This window comes from Condylura cristata, unplaced genomic scaffold (genome assembly GCF_000260355.1).
Source record: "Condylura cristata isolate star-nosed mole 26May11 unplaced genomic scaffold, ConCri1.0 scaffold00001, whole genome shotgun sequence".
NCBI classification, from domain to species: Eukaryota; Metazoa; Chordata; class Mammalia; order Eulipotyphla; family Talpidae; genus Condylura; species Condylura cristata.
The window spans coordinates 26,229,547-26,250,354 of record NW_004567102.1 but is presented as its reverse complement, the minus strand read 5'-3'; the positions used below and the strand labels follow the sequence as shown (position 1 = coordinate 26,250,354).

General features: G+C 33.9%; 1 protein-coding gene across 1 annotated transcript in view; it reads right to left on the bottom strand.

Annotated features, from left to right (window-relative positions):
• COL19A1 (collagen, type XIX, alpha 1) overlaps positions 1–20,808 on the bottom strand; it is a 288,872-nt gene that overhangs the window by 157,216 nt on the left and 110,848 nt on the right. The window contains exon 11 of the mRNA XM_004674041.1: positions 8,301–8,354. Within this exon, the coding sequence (XP_004674098.1) occupies positions 8,301–8,354 (54 nt within the window). The remainder of the gene's footprint in view (positions 1–8,300; positions 8,355–20,808) is intronic.

Genomic DNA, 20,808 nt, shown 5'->3' with positions numbered 1-20,808 from the left:
TTTTCCCTGCCTTTAGCAAGCACCTTGTTAAATCAATTTATCTGGAATCTTCCTATCCTTGAAGCCCTCTCTCAATAATATTCCATTCATTGACTCCATCCCTCTGTTAGCGTCAAATCCCCACTTGGCTTTGCAATCTCTCTCCCCTATAGAAATATCTTCTTCACAGGATAGAAGAGCATAAGAGACAATGGTGATGGCTCATGGATGACTTGGTAGTGGGAATTTTATGGGAACTACATCTGAGAAGAGAAAGCAAGCTGTACAAAAATGAATACTGAGCTAAAATATATAATGGGAAATTTTAAAAAGATATAGCCCTATTGCAATAGTCTTGCCTAAAAAGTCTTCTTTTAACAAGTGTCAAAATAATTTTTTCCTAAACAAGTATCAGAGAAATTTTTCCTAAACAAATCAAAATTCCTGTCCCCATGGAAATCATGAGACGATGATGACTAACGACAAACAGGCCAACAGGCTGAAGCTGGCCAGAGTGGAGGGGAGCAAGCTGCTAGCTCTGTTGGGGTAGTGAGAAGCAGACTCTGTATGGAGGTTGCAACCCTTGTTTCAAAGGATACGACCATCCTGGGAAATAGTACTGATGGTAGAAGAACAGCAAGGGTAAAAGCACCAAGGTGAAAAGAATGTCATCAGCAGGCAAGTGAGGGCTAAGTTAAATCAAGGTCAGTCATAGCTCATAGCATACAGAGCACTGCATGCAGGCTGTGGTGAGGGGAATGGGTTTTGTTCTAAATCAGTGGGAAACCATTGTTTCCCATTATTTTAAGCAAAGAAATGCCATGATGTGATTGTGTTTTGTTTTGTTTTACATTGGCTTCAAAGACACAATAGACTACAGGTAGTAAGAGTGGAAGCAGCAAAAGAACTATCACAACTTCTCAGGCAAAGGCGGCTGAGATAGGACTGTGACAGTGGAATCAAAGAAATAGCAATACTGGGAGCAGCATTTGCAGATGTTCCAGAAGTGGGAACAGACAAAAAGAGGTATCAAGGACAATCGGTAGGTGGCTTAAGTAACTAGCTAGGGGGCATGCCATTAATAAGCTGAGAAAATTATTTAAAAAGAGGTCTTTGCTCTTTTAGTTGACATAACATTAAACAGAGAAAGGAAAAGATGAAGAAATAGCTGAAAAAGACACAAGTATCCATCTATTCAACAAATATAACTGAACATGTAAAAACATACAAGACTAAGCTCTATCTTGCTATGAATATATAAGTATGAAAATATTTTTTAATTGGAAAGAGATACTCAATACTACATTCAGAAAAATGTGGTGTGGCATTATTATATTTAGTAAGGTGCATTGATATTTCGGTTATTACTATGATTCATAATCATCACATATGTTACAGGTTAAAATATTTTTAAGTATAAAACAATGCATTAATTAATTTTCAGTATTCTTCCTGACAAGTGAACTATAATTTCAACTTCTAGGGAGGAGATTTATTGGCAGTCATGTCAGCTAAACCTCCCTGGTTCAATCAATTCTGGTCAGGAATTGAGTAGGGGAAAATACAACCAACTACAAGTTGCAGTGACTATTGAAGATGATTATATAAGTATATAGCAGGAATTAAGAGATCAGTTCCCAGATATGCCTTGTTTTACTGATGAGCTCAAGGCTTCAGAGACAGAGAGTTCAGGACAGATGGAAAAAGAGGGCATTTTACATACAGACTTGGTTAAATTATTTAAGCTTTCCTGTAACGTAGATATAATTGTTACCTTAAAGGGTTGTTCTCAGAATTATATGTTGTAAAAACACTTAATACATGGTAGGCACTTAATAAATGTTGCTTTTACATTGCAATTTCAAGTTTAAGGGATAATTAATAGTTCTGCTCAGTTTTGTACTCAGTTTGATGGATATATAACAACTGTGCTTTAATTTACATAGGATAAAATGCAACTGAGAAGTACTGCATTCATCAAGTTTCTACTTTTATAGCCATTTATGTGGGCGCATGTAACTCATGTCTTCCTGTGACAAAGTACAATGTTGTTAAGGCCATGGCATCATAATAGGCTCTGAAAAACAGATCAGTAATGCTTTTCTCAAGTGCAATTTTTCTCCTCATGTCACACTGGTGCTGCTATCAATGGTTATTGAGTACTAGGGAAAAAAAGACACAGCACTCAACATAAAGCATAAAGGACCAAATGGAACAGATTCTGAATTCAATATTGAATAAGATGGGCATCTATTATCAAGGTTCTCAATAAAATTCATATATAGAAAGATTATCAAAAGCACAGTAATTGACTTTGAGTGTTATGCAGACACCGAAATAGACAGGATGAAAGCTGAAGGGCAGTGTTACAACTAGTAATATGAAAGCAGGCAGACAAAAAAAAATCTTATTGGAAGACTCATGGTATGTAGCATCTTTAAAAATGAAATCTAGGCCTTCCCAGGTGGCGCAGTGGGTTAAAGCACCACACTATGAAGCTATCCCCAGTCACTGCAGCACGAGTTCAATCCCCGGCTAGGGAGATGACCCCCATGTCATGGCAGACCTCTTCTGACCCACCTCTGCTTCCCTCAGCAGTATATTTCAGTAGATCCTCCTGTTCTGCTCCCCACTCTGTTTCTGGTGAACCCCCTCACCCTCCTCACCTCTGGCCTATACCCTTGTTCTTGTGCTCATAAATAAATAATTTTTTTTAAAAAAATGAAATCTAGCTGTTTCATCAACATAATGAATCTTAACTATATTCTAAGCAAAATATGAGAAAGAGAAAGATAAATACTTTATGATCTCACTCATATGTGGAACATAAAAAAACAAAGAAAATGGAAGAACAAAATAAAACAAAAATAGTCCTAGACTTTGACAACATGAGGGGAAGGGAAAAAGGGACTAATGAATAAGTAGAGGGGGTCAAATGGATGATAATGAATGCTAACAGATCTTTGGTAGTGGGAGTGGTATATATACATTTTACCAAGGTGCAACGCAATCTTCCTGAAACTTAAATGACTGTGAACCAATGGTCCATGTATTAAAAAAAATACATAAAATAATGTTGTTTGCTAATCTTTTTTTAACTCATCAGTTAATTCATCACCTATCTTCCAATGACTACATACAGTTTCCTAGCATTGGCACCAGCTGTCACCACTGATAACTCAGTGCTGTGACTTCAGTATTTTTATATTCAGTAGTACAGATCACATTGGTATACAGAGATTATTTTAGAAACATCAGAAGTGTAATTTTTATAGGGTATATTTCAAAGATAATAATTAAGGCCCAGAGGAAGAGACCAAACTAAATGACTGAAATATAATTTTCTAACACAATATTATTCCACAAAACAAATAAATAAATATGTCTATTAGAGACAAATATGCTTTATTTAGCCCAGTTTGTAATTAGAGCAAATGTTCATAGTTTTTAATATATGCAAGACAATGTCTTAAGTGTTTTACATATTGCTTTCACCCTAAAAAGACTTTGAGTTAAGTGCTATTAATATTACTTTACCATTGTGCAAATGCAGAAACAGAGTCACAGAGTAAATAACTAATGTACCTAGTAGTGTGTCAACTGGTGGCAGAGCTGGGATCTAAGCTCAGTGGCCTGGCTTCAAAGGCAACACTAACAACTCTATGACTCCCTCTCTAGTCTGTTCTAAAATACTATTGTTGAATGTTTCTTGCAGTGGGTGACACTTGAAACCGTATCATTATAATGTACATAAAGCCTTCTTGTATTTGAAGGCTAAATTCTAGCAATTCAAATTTTTGACAATATCAGTGTTTTCTTTGTAGTATTTAAGCTATAAGAAAACTATGAGAATGTGTTTAGTCCAATACCTTTCATCTACTACCTGAATACCTTGGAGATCAGTCCAAAACCTACTCACACACATATCTACTGTTAAAGATGCATTTAGGAAGATATTGGAGCCCTTCTTCCCTAATAACTAAAAGCTTCTTCTAGAATTTAATTGGTGGGCCTACTAGATATTAAGCATTCTGCTTGAGCAAGATAGTCTCACATGGCAAAGAATTGTCTTGCCTCAGATTCCCTACTAAGAAACAGTGCACACTCCCCTTTAAGGAGGGGTTACATATTCTGAAATAATACCCATTTTGTAGGAATACTAAATAGAAAAAAATTTATTACAATATGCATTTACATCAAGATATATATACCATTCAAGAATAAACACTATATGAATTTTGAATTCATTTAGTAGAATATTTTTTTTTAATTTTCTCTGACTTTTAGAGCCACTGTCATGAGCTAGCCTTTTGAGTTTATTAGCTATATGCATTCTAACAGAATGTTTCTGAAGTTATAACCCCATCCTGGCCTGACTAATTCAAACTGAAATAGTTACTATAATACCCTTCATTTCCTAAGACTGTGTACCTGCGCTTATTGAGAGTCAGAATGAACTGTCATAAATGCTAAATGATTTTCATTTGCAGAGCCCGTTTATTTCAGCACTAAAAAAATAGTCAATGACAAGTGTGGCATGACTTAGTAGAAAAATAAGAGACTCTTGAGTCAAACATTTAGCCTTAGAAGCTGATTTTACCACTTTCTAAAAGGTCATTGCTAAATTTCCCAAGATCCTACTGCCTGCCCCTGAAAACAGGAACGCTATCCCTTGAACTAGATAGTCTGTACAGCAAGGGTCAAGATCCAATTTCAAATTCTTTTTGAAGACAGTTCATGAACAATAACACAATTTTGACACCACCACCACAAGTGATGTAATGATAACAGAGCTTTGACCCTTTACTCTTAGTGACAGCATAGAGGAAGAAGGAGCACTTTCATTACTTTTACTTTTTTCTCCTTAGTGGTGACTCCTGAACAGCTTGGGCAAAATTAAGGAAAGGAAAATAATATTGTCTACATATTATCTAAATGATCAAGTGAGAAAAGTTAGTTAATGTCCTTTGTCATGCTTTATGATGTACCTAATGAGCTACATTAAACAGTGACGGTGCTAGACAAAATGACACCCCTGTGACTGGGAGTGTATGAAGGACGCTTCTCAGATGATTCTCAAAAGGATAGATCACACTGCTCACTGGGTTTTGGGCATTCTCATAACACTGTCTTATTTAGATTTGGAACTTATGTAGTGACTACCAAAGTGTTTGGGCATATCTGTGTACATGAATGGATTAATTCTAAAAAAAGCCAAATCACTTTTTAAGCCAGTGTGAATATAGATCAGATTCCAACTCATCAAATATCTATCCCAGTCTATTCAAATGTTTGGAAAAATCCTATTTCAATTCTAGCATATCTTTAGGAACTTTTGAAATACTTTGTTTTGTTTCTTATCTCAGTGTACACACATATTAGAAGTCTGGCTATTTTTTCCAAAACTATTGTTAAACTTTTTAATTACTCTTACATTTCCTACAGGATAATATCCTTCCCTAAATGAATGGATAAAATCATGGACTATTTTTGAGATTTTATAGCAATCAAAAGCCAAGCTGCATATATTTTACCTCTGTAATTTATCTATGCCCTCCTTTCCATTCCTAATATCTTAGTTTAGACTTCAGTTACTTCTATCTTAGTCTGATGAAACAAATTCAGTTTTGTAAATTAGATTTAGCAGACAGTTATCAAGAATTTACTCCAATATCTACTAAGTACTTGGAATTCTGAAAAATGGCCTTTGTTTTCAAAAAGAATGTAACAAAGGCCCTCCCTGGTGCCTCAATGGATTAAAGTACAGCACTGCAAGGTAGCCACAGATGCTTCAGTGAGTACAATCCCCCCAGAGGTGACCCACATGGTGCAGCAGACCTCTCCTGCCTCACCCACTGCTCCCCTCAGCAGTGTACTTCATCAATCTGCTTGCTCTGCTTCCCACTCTCTGGTGATCCTCTTGCCACCCTTGCACCTCTGGCCTGTACCCCAGCTCTGTATGCTTAAATAAAATAAGCCTTTAAAAAATATGTAATAATGTAATAGAAAGAACAACAGCAACAACAACAAAAAAAAAAAACAGGCAAAGGCACTCTTTCTGTCTTGTAGAACAGAATATAAAATTAATCTTCATTTAAACACATTTTGAGCTAAACCTCACTCTGTTCAGGAAGACAAACATCTGTACTCTGACCCAGCTCTGTACTCCTATTTTGATTTTTCCACAGTGACTCAAATGTAGCACGAACTAAAAAACAAAAACAAACAAAAAAAACACTACCCAAATGCATTTTTATAAAATCATAGCACATTATAGTGATGCGGACCCTAGAACACATTCTAAGTTCATCACTTTATGGACTCCAAACAGTGATTTTCTCAGTTAGTGACAGAAGTGGCACACAAACTAGGCCCTGGTTCTCTACTCCAGCATGCTTTCCTGTACTGGGTACCTCCAATGACAGGGGTAGGGAGATGAAACAGATGCTCTTTGTAAATGTATGAGCCATGGGTCATAACATTTAGTGTTCTAATGTAAGGAGGTAAGAAGATACACAGACTTCTCTAGCTACAAAGTCATTAGTATTTTCCATTCTCACTTCAAAAGGGAGAGGACCAAGAATGAGGGCTGTATTAATAATATGAATGTGATTTCTTAGGAAATAAGGAAGAGTAAAATTATGGGAGGTCATACTCTATGCCAGTGTTAAATTCCAGATGAACACTTGGGATATTTCACTGGTAGCAGACTTCTCCAGGTATTTATCACACCTCATTCACATGCCTCAAGGACTGATAATCAGCTTCCACTACTCATGTAAGAATCTACTGCATTCAAGATGGATTTCATAGCACCAACATGACATTAGGGAAGCAAATTTAGCCTCCTTATTCTTTTATAGATAATATGAATATAGATAATATGAATAATGTTTAGAATCTTTCTAAAACATATATATGTGAGTGATAAAAGTAAACTCGTAAAACAATCATTCTCCTTATGGGCACTATCCCTAGTAAAGTTAGTAAATCAATAGTAAATTTTGGGTTTGATGACCTGGAACAAGAGTAATCTACCTTTCAGAGAAAAATCCAGATTTGCATTTTCATCATAAGATGAAATTTCATCATAGGATTAAAACTATCACTTCCCCACTTCCCCAAGGGGAAGGGGAGAAGATGCATTACTTGGGGATATTACTGGCAAGAGACCGCCTGAGGCTGAAGAGTTGGGCCATCAATCCAGATACACATTCCCTCGTCCCTTTTTCTCTTTTCATTACTGCAATCCTACCTATACAGACATCTCAGATGAAAGAAAATTCTGGGTGAGAATACAAACACAGCAGAATATATGCAAGAAGGATAAAAAAGAAGAAGATAGAGAGAAGAGAAAGGAAAGCTAAAAAAATTACAAGGCAGAAATGCTACTAAATGCATCTCTATCAACAGAGAAGGAGCACTGCACACTGAACTGGTTGTTTTTCCCACTCCCGCTACCATGTAGCTGCCTTGGAATATAATTGTCAGTATGCCATGAACCTGTTTCCTAAGTGGGAGAAGAACTCCTGGGAACTAGGGACAAGATCTGAGTGGCCAGGTGAAGCTATATGAGATAGAAGACAAATAGACTCTTGGGTCTCTTTGCTTTTCTGGGTTTTACTTGCACCCAGAGATGTGAGGGTACTTGCAAGGAGATGCATAAAGGAGAGAGATGTAGAGGCACTTAAGAGACATATGGATGGGAGACACTTGGAAGGTTGTCCTTGGCACAGACAGATGGCCATTTGTACTTTGATGTTGCTCCTTTTGTCCCATACCTGTCTAACTCCTTTCTTGTCAAAGGGTACCTTAGACTTGTGGTAAGTTTTTAGGTCTCAACAGGCCCACTTTGGGTAGACCTGTTTGGCTGGGCATTTGACCACATGGGGATAGGTAATTTTGAGAGTTTTGTGTGAAACTACTACTAGTAAACCCTTTCTCCTCTTAAGTCTTGACGGTATTAAATTTTATGAAGGATCTTTCACACTAAGAGTCTGTTTAATTTGCCTTTTTGTGGAAGATGGCTGGATCCCTCTTAGAGCGTGTCTCCCTTAGCATTTTGGGTCTCTAGGTATTCTCTTGTCACACACTAAGAGAAAAAGCAAGGAAGAAGGGGCTGTGAAGGATGAGTCCACATATGAAATACATAGAGCCATGGAACTACCCATAATGAAACAAACGTTGGGCTTCTAGAGGTATGCCTGGAATCTTGATCTTGCTTTAATTGTGGCTAGCTCTTCCAAGGACAGTCAAATCTTAACAAGATCAGATAATTTAATGACAAAATGTAAACAGAACAAAAATAGAGCTTAGCTTACATCTTGTCCATTAATGCCAGTCACACCTGGATCTCCTTTTACTCCTTGGTCACCCTAGAGAAAAACACAATATATAATTAAAAACTTCATATTTGAAAACCTTTAAAAAGGAAAAATTAGAGAATTACATTGCTTGGGTATTAATAACAATGTCTTTACTTTTTGATTCTCTTTAAGGAAACATTTATTTAGAAACAATTTTGGGTTCTAAAATCAAGAAGTTTAAAAGTTCAAAAAGAAAGACTACATAAAAGTACTAAAGGACAGATAGAAGATAAGGATTATCTGTTTTTTTTCTAAGAACCAAAACAACAACAACAACAACAACAACAAAACCTTCTAGAATAAAAACTGGCAATATATCATCAAAGATCTTTTCTTTTCTTTTTGATTTCTACCCTCAAGTGTAGTCCCTGTAAATATCCCCTTACCACATCACCTGTGAACCATGATGCCATGGTCCCTTGTGCTCTTCCCACCCTAGTTTTGATTCCTTTTCCTTACCCTCCTGTTATCAAGGATGTTAATTATCAAATTTCAATTGGTTAACTGATTTCACATCTAAAGAAATAGAGATTCAAGCAGTTTCAGGCATTAAGGTAGAGTGCAATGCTGTTTACAGTAGTAAAAAAAAAAAAAAAGAAAGAAACAGGGGCTCTCCCTGGTGGCTCAACTGGTTAAAGCACATTATGAAGCGCTTTAATGCCACTGCAGCATGAGTTCAATCCCCGGGCAGGGAGCTGACCCAAATAGCGTGGCAGACCTCTTCTAACTTGCCCACTTCTACCCTCAGCAGTGTAATTTGTCAATCTGCCTGTTCTGCTCCCCACTCTGTCTCTGGTGAATCTTTTCATTCACCATACCTCTGGCCTGTAACCCAGCTCTATAAGCATAAATGAATCTTAAAAAAAAAAAAAAAAAAAAAAACACCTAAATCCTAGTAACAGAGAAGTAACTAAATAAATTATGGTATGTAATGAATATGATACAGCCATTAAAATATATGGATTTTATTTATACTATAGGGAAATTCTCTTGAGGTAGAAATCAGGATACAAATAAAAAATATACAAAATCAGTGAATAAGTGTTAGCAATATATAGTTTTATCATGTTAAAGTTAGATATTTATAGCAGGAGTATAATGGACCAGGTGAGAAAATAATAATAATGAACAGCTATATACCAGAGATATTTTATGGGGGTGGAGAGGGGAATGGGATCAAAAACAGTGGGGGGAGGGAAATGCACTGGACTGTGGTGATGGCACAGGGTGATTTGGTAATGGAAAGCCCATAAGGATTACAACTGAGATGAAAAATGCACAAAATGATATAAAAATAAACTATTATTTTAAAAAAAACTGTTTAAAAAAAATAAAGTTAGATATTCAAAGTGCTACTAATACCATTGTGGGTGACAACATACCCATAGTGAAATATATTTTGTTAAATACCATCTGAAAGGTCTATACATTTAATAGTAAAACCCTACATACCTATATATAATTCAATTTTTTTAAAAGTTTTGTTCATTCATTTATCTACTTATCTAACTATATATTTATCTACCTGTGGCTCTCAGAAACAATACCAGAAGGATACGAACACAAGAACAATGAAATTGACTAATCAGTGCATTCTGTAAAATACATAAATATTATCTATATAATCAGTAAAATGTTTAAAATAAAAATAAGGACTATCATACACCACTGTGTGTCTCTGAGACAGTATTAGCACTAGTAGCAGCAGTAATAATAATAGTAGTATTCATCCATGACCTTGTGGCACTGGGGTGACTTTTATTCTCTTACTTATATATTCTGTTGCTCTTCATTTTTTCCTACATTTAACATTATTGTTTTTTTTTAAGATTTATTTATTTATGCATACAGAACTGGGGTACAGGCCAGAGGTGCAGGTGTGGCAAGAGGATTCACCAGAGACAGAATGGGGAGCAGAACAGGCAGATCGACAAAGTACACAGCTGAGGGGAGCAGCGGGCGTGTCAGGAGAGATCTGCCAAGCCATGTGGTCACCTCCGGGGCAGGCGGGAATCGAACTCATGCGGAAGTGGCTTTAGGTTCTTAGTGCTGTGCTTTAACCCACTGTGCCACCAGGGAGGGCTCCTAACATTATTGTTTTTATTTGCAAAAAATTTTAAGAAAAGCAAACCCCCTGCTTTTAAGATATATTAGATATTTTACAAACAGAAATACACATGCTTATTCTCAATCTTCTAAGGCTACATATGTAATTACTTTACTGAAAACACAGGAAATGAAATAGGGCATGAGAATATTCAAAATACATATCTAGAACAAACAAAAGTGCCTCTGAGCACATTCAGTGAATTTTGAAAATTAAGTTCAAGTTAAAATGAAGCTGTAGATTTTCAGCTGAAATTACAAAGATGAGGATATACTCCAGAGCTGTGTTGTCCAACATTGTAACTACTGGCCACAAGCAGCTATTTAAATTAATTTCAAAACTCAGTTCTTCAGTTGCCCTAACTGCATTTCAAGTGCTCAAAGGAGCCTACAATATTGCAACATGAAGATTAGAATAGCTTCATGTCACAGAAAATTCCATTGAATAACATTTATCTAGGGGATGTCATATATGACAGAAGTTAAGAGCTTCAGAAATATGTGGGAAAAATATCTATCTACTAAAGGGATCAAAACAACATAGTGTCTAAATGTTGACATAAAAAATGTTTCAGCACAGTTAATATTGAAATTTTTGACACAGGAAGACAAATGTAATTTCATGAATATCATCTCAAACCTTCAGAATGTAACTAAAAGTGACTAAAGTATTAAAAATTAATGGTTTTCATATACATAAAAAATAAGCAACTATACATATTAAAGTGCCTATAAATAAATATGCAAGATGATAGTGCTAATAAAAGTCAAATAATAATAAGAAGAAAAGAGTTGATATATTCTTATGGGTTTTGTGTTGCATAGCAAGAGGGTAAGAGATGCAAACATGGCTAAGTAAGAAACTTGTTCTCCAAACTGATCACTGAAAAATATGCAATGGATTTAAAAAGGAAAATGTTAATATAAAATATAAGTAGAGGTCCCTGTGGCCAAATAATGTTAATATATATTATTTCAAAACAATGTTATCTCATTTAAAAACCAACCAACCAAATAAGACTCATAAAAACCATTTATTTTATTATCATTATTACTAAACCCTTTTATAATGTTTACTATAGCCAATACTGCTTTAGCATCTTGCAATTTTATGACAATTAAGGATAAAGATTTATTACCTTCAGTTCACAGGTAAAGAACTTAAAAGGAAGAGGCTAACTTGCCCAAATTCACATAAGACATAAAAGGCAGACTCATCACTCTACCCAGTCAACATGGATGGGTTCAGAATTTGTTAAGCTCATTTTGTTTAGAAAAAACCAAGGAATGTATACTAGAATAATTCTCAATCATTAATAAAGATAAACTCTTGCTCTTTGTGACAGGAGTATGTATTATGGTAAGTGAAATAAGTCAGAAGGAGAAAGACAAATGCTGAATGGTTTCATTTATCTGAGGAATATAAAAAAACAAGCCAAACCAAAGACAGACCCTAGAAATCTAACTACAGAAGGCTACTAGAGGGAAAGGCAGAGAGGGAGGGAAGAGAACAGAATGGGATGGAAGCTCAATAAAGTATGATGAAGGACTCGAGTGCTTTGGTAGTAGGTGTGGTGTGGTATCAGCATCTGAATGGGGAGATCCCATTACCTCTAAAGCACAAGTAAATTTGTAGATCAATGTTACCACAATAAAATATATAAATAGCCAAGAAATAATAAAAATATATGGTATACCTTTATTTCTGAAAAAGTTGGAAAATCTCTTATTGCATCCCGTAGAGTAGGAAATAGACATATAGGTTGGGTAATATCACTGCTGTCTAGTATGCAGCTGATATAACTGGCAGAGGAATGGTACCAAATGGGTGGATCTGTCTCTCTTGCCTCTCGCCTCTTGCCTCTTGCCTCCCTCCCTCCATTGATAAAAGATAAAGGCTTCTTGACCTCAGCATTATTGCTAATTCTTTGTTGTGAGCATTGTCCTTTCCATTATATATTTGTCATCACACTCACCAGCAAGTAGTAGCCTATCTCTTTACTTTCAGTCCTGACAAAATGTCTTCAGATATTGCCAAATTTGTCATAGGAGACAAAAGTGCCTCCTGTTGAGTACAAGTAAATTATTCAAATTCATGATATGAAATATTACAACAAGCTGAAATAATTTACTATAATAAACGACATGGATTTACTAGGAATAACTGCTCAATCTTACATTTAAGTACTGTTGGTTATGTTTGAGCATTCACTTAAGAATTAAAACAATACAAGAACAAAAGAAAGTATAATTGAATATAACTCAGAGCTCATGGAGAATAAAGTGACTCTGGAATCAAAAGAAATTCATAATAGAAAAAATTTATGTGTAAAATTGAAAATATAAATAAATACATATTAGAAAACATGCAACATTTATATATACACAAAACATTCATTTTAAATCTGTAAGGCAAAAATATTATAAATGAAACTAAAAGGCAAATTACAAAATGGGGGAAGTATCATGATAATATAACGCTTAACATTAATATACAAAGAATTTTTATCATTCATAGGAAAATAATACCCCAACTTGTTAGCTGAGCAAAGGACACATTGGGTAATTCCCCACAGGGGATACAAAAGAAATCCTAGAGAACACAACTAATATTTTACTAATACTAATTTATCAGGTGATAAGCTGGGATTAAGTGAGCTCTAAAGCTTCTCAATTGCAAAATACTTTCATTCTTTGGTAAAAAAAAAAAGCAGTGAGAGTTCTATATCTAGACATGGGAAAAAGATACTCAAGTGCATACTTAATAAATCTGAAACAAAAGAAAGTTGACAATAGTAGCCAGCTGCTCCTTTTTTCTCCATTGAAAAGAAAATGAGTAAAATTAAAACTATGGCATTAAATGATTAAGCTAAAATTAAAGAAAATGTACTTGACATCAGAGTTTGTTGCAGAGTAGATACATTTAGATAGTTTCTTAGTGTTTGGATAAGTTCAAAGCAAGAAAAGATTCAGAAACAAAACCAAAAGAACATCTCTGGATATTAAAAAAAAAACAATAAGTTATTCTTTTTTGATGAAAACTAAATGTGAATCCCAAACAAAGGAAAGAGGAGTATTGGGAATAGATTACATCTAACATGTTTCCAATACCTATTCTTTGATGAAACTAAATCAAAACTACACCAAAAATTTATGTCCTTCTGTGAAAATTGCAGTTCTTTGGCATGATATTACAACTGAAATAATATGCTATAATAACATGAAGTTTATTATCACCTACAATGCAGTTAATAAGCACTACCAATATTTTGATAACAGCTAACATACTAGCTTCTGTTCAATGTGCCTTTTTTTTCTAAAGATTTATTAATGCATACAGAATTGGGGTATAGGCAGAGCAGCAGGGGTGGTGAGAGGATTGGCCAGAGACAGAGTGGGGAGCAGAACAGGCAGATGGACGAAATACACTACTGAGGGGAGCAGCAGGAGGGTCAGGAGAGGTCAGGGGTGCCATGTGAGTCACTTCTGGGGCGGGGATCAAACTCATGCTGAGGTGGCTTTAACTTCTTAGTGCTGTGCTTTAACCTGCTGCACCACCAGGGAGGGCCCCACTGTTCCTTTTTAAACCATCTGTGGTAAGTACTTTACATAGAAAGGGATCATTTTAATTCTAAAAATAACCCTATAAAGTATATATTCTTATTTTATTTATTAATGATAGATCAGATCAAAGGACATATGTAACTTTCACATAGTGAAAGAATTCCAGTTTCCCAAGTTATCTGCTCAATTACTGACTGTCTAGGGACTTTCATTTCACTGTTCTAACAGTACCATGTATCATGAACCCTAGGCCTGCTTTATTTTTCAGCTGAAGACATGATGTACAATTTCTTGAATGCTATCAATATTTCAATTCAAATTTAACTGCTTCCTATCTTTGATTTTCTCTCTCTGGGATTTTTCTGAAGCTGGGGAGTTTATTCATCCCCAGAAAAGCAGCCTTGAAGTGGGAAGTGGGGTGTGGAGGATACTAGGTTGGGCAGAGATAGAAGTTAATGCCACTGGAAACAATCTTCCACCATAAGGTAACAGGAATTGGAACTGATCTATTCTGCAAAGACAATTGCAAGACATAATCCACAGGGTTCTCAGAAGGTCCAGTAAGACTCAAGTCCAGTTACCTATAATGATAAGCAACTGAAAAATAAGCCCTTGTATTAGCTTTTCTTTGTTTTTGACCTTATTTTTCCCACTTCCTCAGTCCCATTAATTGAAAACCCTCTCAAATAACCTGTCTGTAACTCTCTCAAATAATCTATGCCATTGTCTTAAAATTGGTTTCAGTATAATTCAAGTGAACATGATATTCATCAGCTCCAAGTACCTTCATTTTGGCCACATCCATGATGTATCACTTTGGCTGCTAACTTAATACTATTCTAAACATCCATGTTTTATCTTTCTGATGGAGCCAACCTCAATGAATCCAGCTGATGAATTCAACTCAGTAACTCCATCTGTCATCTTGTTTCTGGGCTGTTGATTCATCCCAGAGAAAATTATACAATTGACAAGTACCAGTACAAATTCATGATCACTAATCTCAGACTGGGACCTTATACTACTCTATTCCCTTCAAATCACTGGTATTCAGATTTCTGTTTTTACTCTCAGATAACCATGCTTTCTACAGAGAAAAAAAGAAGCCATAATACAGGCCTTCCCTTAATGCTTTTTAGTCTACAAATATATCCTTTCCTCTATTTTTATGCAGGGAAGAATGTTTCAGTTCTGTTTACTGCTAATCTTGCCACCTGCACTTCCAATCACATTCTCTCTGGTCTTCTAGAATTTATGTTTAAAGTTAAACCTCTCTTCCCAATCTTCAACATCTTTCCCCATACTTAGCGCTTTCCAATTACTCTTAAAACATGCTGTTGAATTTCCATTAAAACAAAACCTATCACTTCATCTCCTATCAGTTTTTGCTTTATCTACTTCCTTCCATTTTCAGATAAACTTCTTAAAACAGAACCCCCCCGTAATGTTAGTCTGCATTTCATTATTTCCCACTCACTTCACAGTCTATCTCAGATTTATTTGTACTCTTCTCCTAAAAAATTATGGTGGTTCCTTTTGATCCTTCTTCTTTGACACACCTATAGCATTTGGTATCTTTTTGACCACTCTCTCCTAGAAATATTTGTTTGCTGAGATAATATACCCCTTTTCTCCTGGTTTGCTGGATCTTTTAGTTCCACAGGGATCTGTCTTAGGTTCTGCTTTCCCTTTAAAAAGACTTTCCCTAGCTGTCTATCTACTTTATAGTTGTGATTACTATAAGCTAATGAGTTGCAAATCCCTACTTTCAGCTTAGATACCTTTTTATTTTTAATTGTTTCATAACAGCATAATTTATGCACCCTAACATGGACATCTTTTACATATATAGTTTGATGAGTTTTTTTTAAGTCTATGCAATTATAGAGCCATCATCATGATTCAGGAATAAAACACACTATCATTCAGAAAAGTTTCTCTGTGTCCACTTGTTAGTTGCTCCTTACACCGGTAGTCCCAGACAACCACTGACAGGCTTTTTGTTTCTATATTCTCCCCCAGAAATGTCATATAAATAGAATCATATAGTATGTAGTCATTTATTAAAACTCTGGCTTCCTTAATGCCTGTGTTGTTGCATGGGTATTTTGTCCCTCCTGATTTCTGGTTAGTAATCTTTGTATGCATATACCACATTTTGTTCATCCACTCACCATTTCCCCATTTTTAGCTATTCTAAATCAATGGTGCTAAGGACAATGACATACATTTTTCTGTAGACAGCTTTTCATTTCTCTTAAGTAAATATCTTGGATTTTAATTGCTAGGTCATAATCTAAATTTAACTTTAAATATTTTAGAAAACTTCCAAATCAAGTTCCAAGGAGCAATTCACTTTACATTCCTATCAGCAGCATATGTTTCAAATTTTTGCATATACTCACCAATAGTTGATATTATCAGACTTTTTTTCCCACTATACTCATTCTAGTGGATGTATAGTGGTGTCTCATTGTGGCTTTAATTTGTACTTTATTAAGGATTGATGATTTTCTCATGCTTTTGTTATTCATACATCTTTGATAAAATGTCCCTTCAAATTTCTTGCATGATTTTAATTAATCTGTCTCTATTATAAATATTTTTTGCATACTCTTTACACATCATTTATCAGATATACAGTCTGCAAGTATTTGATTTTTTAGTGGTATTTTTAAATTTTAATAAAAAAATGCCTTCAGTGACATAAAACAAACTTCATGTTTAATATATACAATTCAATATTTTGATATGTGTATACATCCATGAAAGCATCATAACTAAAATAGCAAACATTTGCAAGTTAAAAATATGTATATTATATACTTATATGTAATACATATGTTTATTTATATATATTTTTATAATTATAGTAAGCATTTTTCAAGTTTATTTGTGATCTATACTTTTTGCTTAAGTATTTACTCAAATAATTTATTCACTTAATAAAAATATTTTTTACTTAGTTATTTATGTGCTTTATATCAAATTTCTTCACCATATGCAACTTGTAAAGATTTTCTCCCAATGTGGCTTAACAGTGTCTTTCAAAGAAGAGGCATTTTTTATTTTTATAAATTTTAATTTCTCTAAAGTAGTCTTTTAAAGAAATATTTTATTTTTATAGATAATTTTAAATTTTATAATTTTCTTTAACTTTTTATGTATTTTCCAATAGCTAAGAAACCTTTGCTTAATCCACAATCACAAATTGTTTTGTTTCACCTTCTATCAATTTTATGCTTTTGATTTTTATATTTATTTCTATTATTTACCTTTAATTAATTTTTTGTCATGTGGGAGTTACGACTGAAGTTTATTTTTTAACATGAATATCCAACTGTTGCAATAATTATTTTGAAAACACTTCATTATCTGCTGATATTTTGTTTGTAACTTGCTTTAAAATAAGTTTTCTATATATATATACAGAGTTGTTTCTGGCTCTATTATTTTCATTGGTCTATTTTTGTATCTTTTCACTAACACTGCACTGTGCTTTTGGTTACTTTATAATAATTGTTATAACTGGGTGGAATTAATCCCTCCTTTTTTTTCCCCCAATTTTTTGGCTAATGAGTTCATTTAATTATCAGTTGTGGATATCCATTTGCAAAAACAAAGATACTTGGTTCATAAATCATAGTCTACATAAAAACTATCTCAATAAATAAACACAAATTTAAAATTCCAAACTATAAAATTTCTACAACAAAACATGGAAGAAAGTGGGTGTGGAAAAGATTTCAATTTTGTTATATGATTTCTTTATCTCATATCTTTTCTGTTTCCCCATTGTTTAATTTCTTCATTTTGCTAAAAAATGTTTTGCATACTACTTTATTTTTCTGTGTTTGTATTTTTTTAATTTAAAAAAATTGGTTGTTCTTACATATAAAATGAATCTTTATCACACTAATAGTATCAAGTTATAGTTTTGTTCTAAAATATATTTCTAAATAAATGGGACAGGAAAGACAAAAATATTCTAGTACATTCAATATTTTGTATATATTGATTTATATTATAAAGCTTTATATATGGAGAATTTCTATATTGGCCAAATATTTATAATTTCCAATGTTTTTCATTCCTCCTTGTGGACTCAAGTTGTCTGATATAACTTATTTTCAGTCTGAAAGACTTCTATTAATTCATGTAGGTCATGTCTGTTATAAAGAATAGAATTTATTTTTTGTTATTTGGAATGTCTTTATATTTGCCTTCATAATTAAGGGGTAATTTTCCTGAGTACAGATTTTCTATCTAATTTATTAAAATATAACATCTATTGTCTCCTGATCTTCATTGTTTAAGAGATAGGCATTATCCTGATGGCTTTACATACACAATGAACTGTTTTTCTCATGGCGCTTTCAAGATTTGCTGTTTGTCTCTGATTTTCAGCTGTTTGATTAAGATGTGACTAGAATATGGTTATCTTTGTGTTTATCCTACTTGGGATTTATTGAGCTCCTTGGACATACAGATTAATATCTTTTCATCAAACTTGGGAAGTTTTGACTTGTTTCTGTTTTTTGTTTTTGTTTTTTTATTATTGCTCTCTCCTTCTGGGACTCCCATTATACAATCTGGCTTCTTTGGGATCACTCCTGTGTCCAAATGGCTTAGAGATTATCCAATAGTTTGGACAGACGTTATATTCTAGCATCTCAAGTTCATAGGCTTAAACCACTTTCTGATCAAGTTGTGGGTAAGTTGGAGAAAATATTAAATGTTGCAGCTCTTAAGTCTGTTTTTTTTCCCCTCTTTTGCTAGACTTATTTGATATCCCCTGCATATGCAACTATTTTCTCAGTTATTCTTCTATTCTATAAATGTGTTTTATATATCATATAAATGTATAAAATCAATGCAAAAATTTTAACAAAATTAATTTAGTATGGGTCTGATTTGTGTTATTCTTTGGTCTACTGGGACAGAAGTAAACTTAGTCTTATAGAAACAATGTAAACACTTATTTTATGAATTATTATTTAAAGGCTTCAGATAAATTTACAACATTATTAGCTTTTTAGTAATAATGGGGCTATGGGATATCATTTTAACAAAGTTCCTTTACCTAAATGTTGCAAATCTGAAAAGTAAAAATGACACACATAGAGTATACTACTGTACATAGATGATCGAAGGATAGATTGAAATCAAATTGTACAAAAGAAATTATACGACCAAACTTCTTTTACCACCCCCCAAGTAATTTTCCAACACAGAGAGAAATGTGACCTATGATTTTACTATGGCTTACAACATATACTAATTTATTGCTGTGTTTTTATTTATTATGGTGGTGAAAATAATAGCAATAAGAAAGAAGTGACTGAGGAATATGACAGCTTTCAAAAACTGTCAAGTTAAGCTTTGAGGTTCTAATTGTAATTTAGTGAACTGAGTTTGGCCACTGGAAACAGAGGTCTCAGACTATTATGTATGGGCCTACAGTATGGTGAATTCACATACATTTTTTCCATTATTGGCTATTTTGACTTTTAACCGATAAAAACAAATTCTTACACTATCTAAGTAGTATTGTTGCAATGCTGAAATGAAAGAGTTTATATGTAAAGTGCTACCCTATGGATTATTATTTACCCAGATTCTTTTAAAACGATTACTTCATATGGCCACAAGAATGAATCAAGTCTGAAAAAAAAAATGTGTTCTGAAATCAATGTCTGTGCTTTATAAAATCTGGAAGAGATATCTTGATAAATGTATTTTTTTATATCAGGAATTACTTAAGATTCTTTTATCAAAGTGGATTAGAGCCAAGATTACTCACCTAACTGCATTTGTGACATATATCTAATTAATTAATCTATTCATGATGTAGGAAGAACTTAATCTAACAAAAGAACTATAAAATTAGCTTATCTATCAATTTCCTTAGTAATGCTGATATATTAATAATTACAAATTATAAGTTTGATTTGATTCTCATTATGTCTATGATTAAGAAATCCTTTCAAAAATACTGTCATTTATATATCACAACTATTTCAAACCTAGTTGACAGATCATTACTTTAATAATTTTACAAACAAAATTGTTAGCATGATTAATATTTTAGATGATCTAAAACAGCAATAAACAGTCCTTGCTTTGACTTACTAAATCCTGTTAAAATTCTCGGCAAACATTTGGTTTTCTATAAGTTCCATTCTTTCATTAAGTTTTCCTAATCATGACTGACCAGTTAATCTGGCTAACTATTGTGGCAGAAACCTACCTAATTGACATTTGCATAGACTCTAGGATTTAAGACTCTCTTGCAGAAACTAGACTTTTGGAAAATCTACTAGGTAGTGGTCATTCATATTTAGTAATGTAGTCTCAGAATTTGAAAGCTTTGAGAATTTGATATTATTGTACAGGGACAAAGAAGCCATGCAAGGAAATGTTGCCATGACTTCTACAGATGCTAACACATGGGACTACACTAATGCATCTATAGTAAAGGTGCAGGGTACTATGTTGACAAGATGGTAGCTGGAGGTGGTAGGGGTGAGAAGAGAAGAGGAAGAACGGTTTGATTTTAAACAGGAGGGAGGCAACATAGCAGTAATGAATACTGAGTGAAATAATATGATATGCCAATAGAGTGTCTCTTTAGGGAAACAAGATCTAAGGTGATGTCTGAAAAGTGAACAGAACAAAGGCTGGGTATGGCAATATGTGAGATGTGTCAACACATGTCCATTATTCAACTTATTAGTTTGGTCTCCATCTTTTCAAATGCACATAGGAAGAGGCCTACAGTAAGTCTACTAAA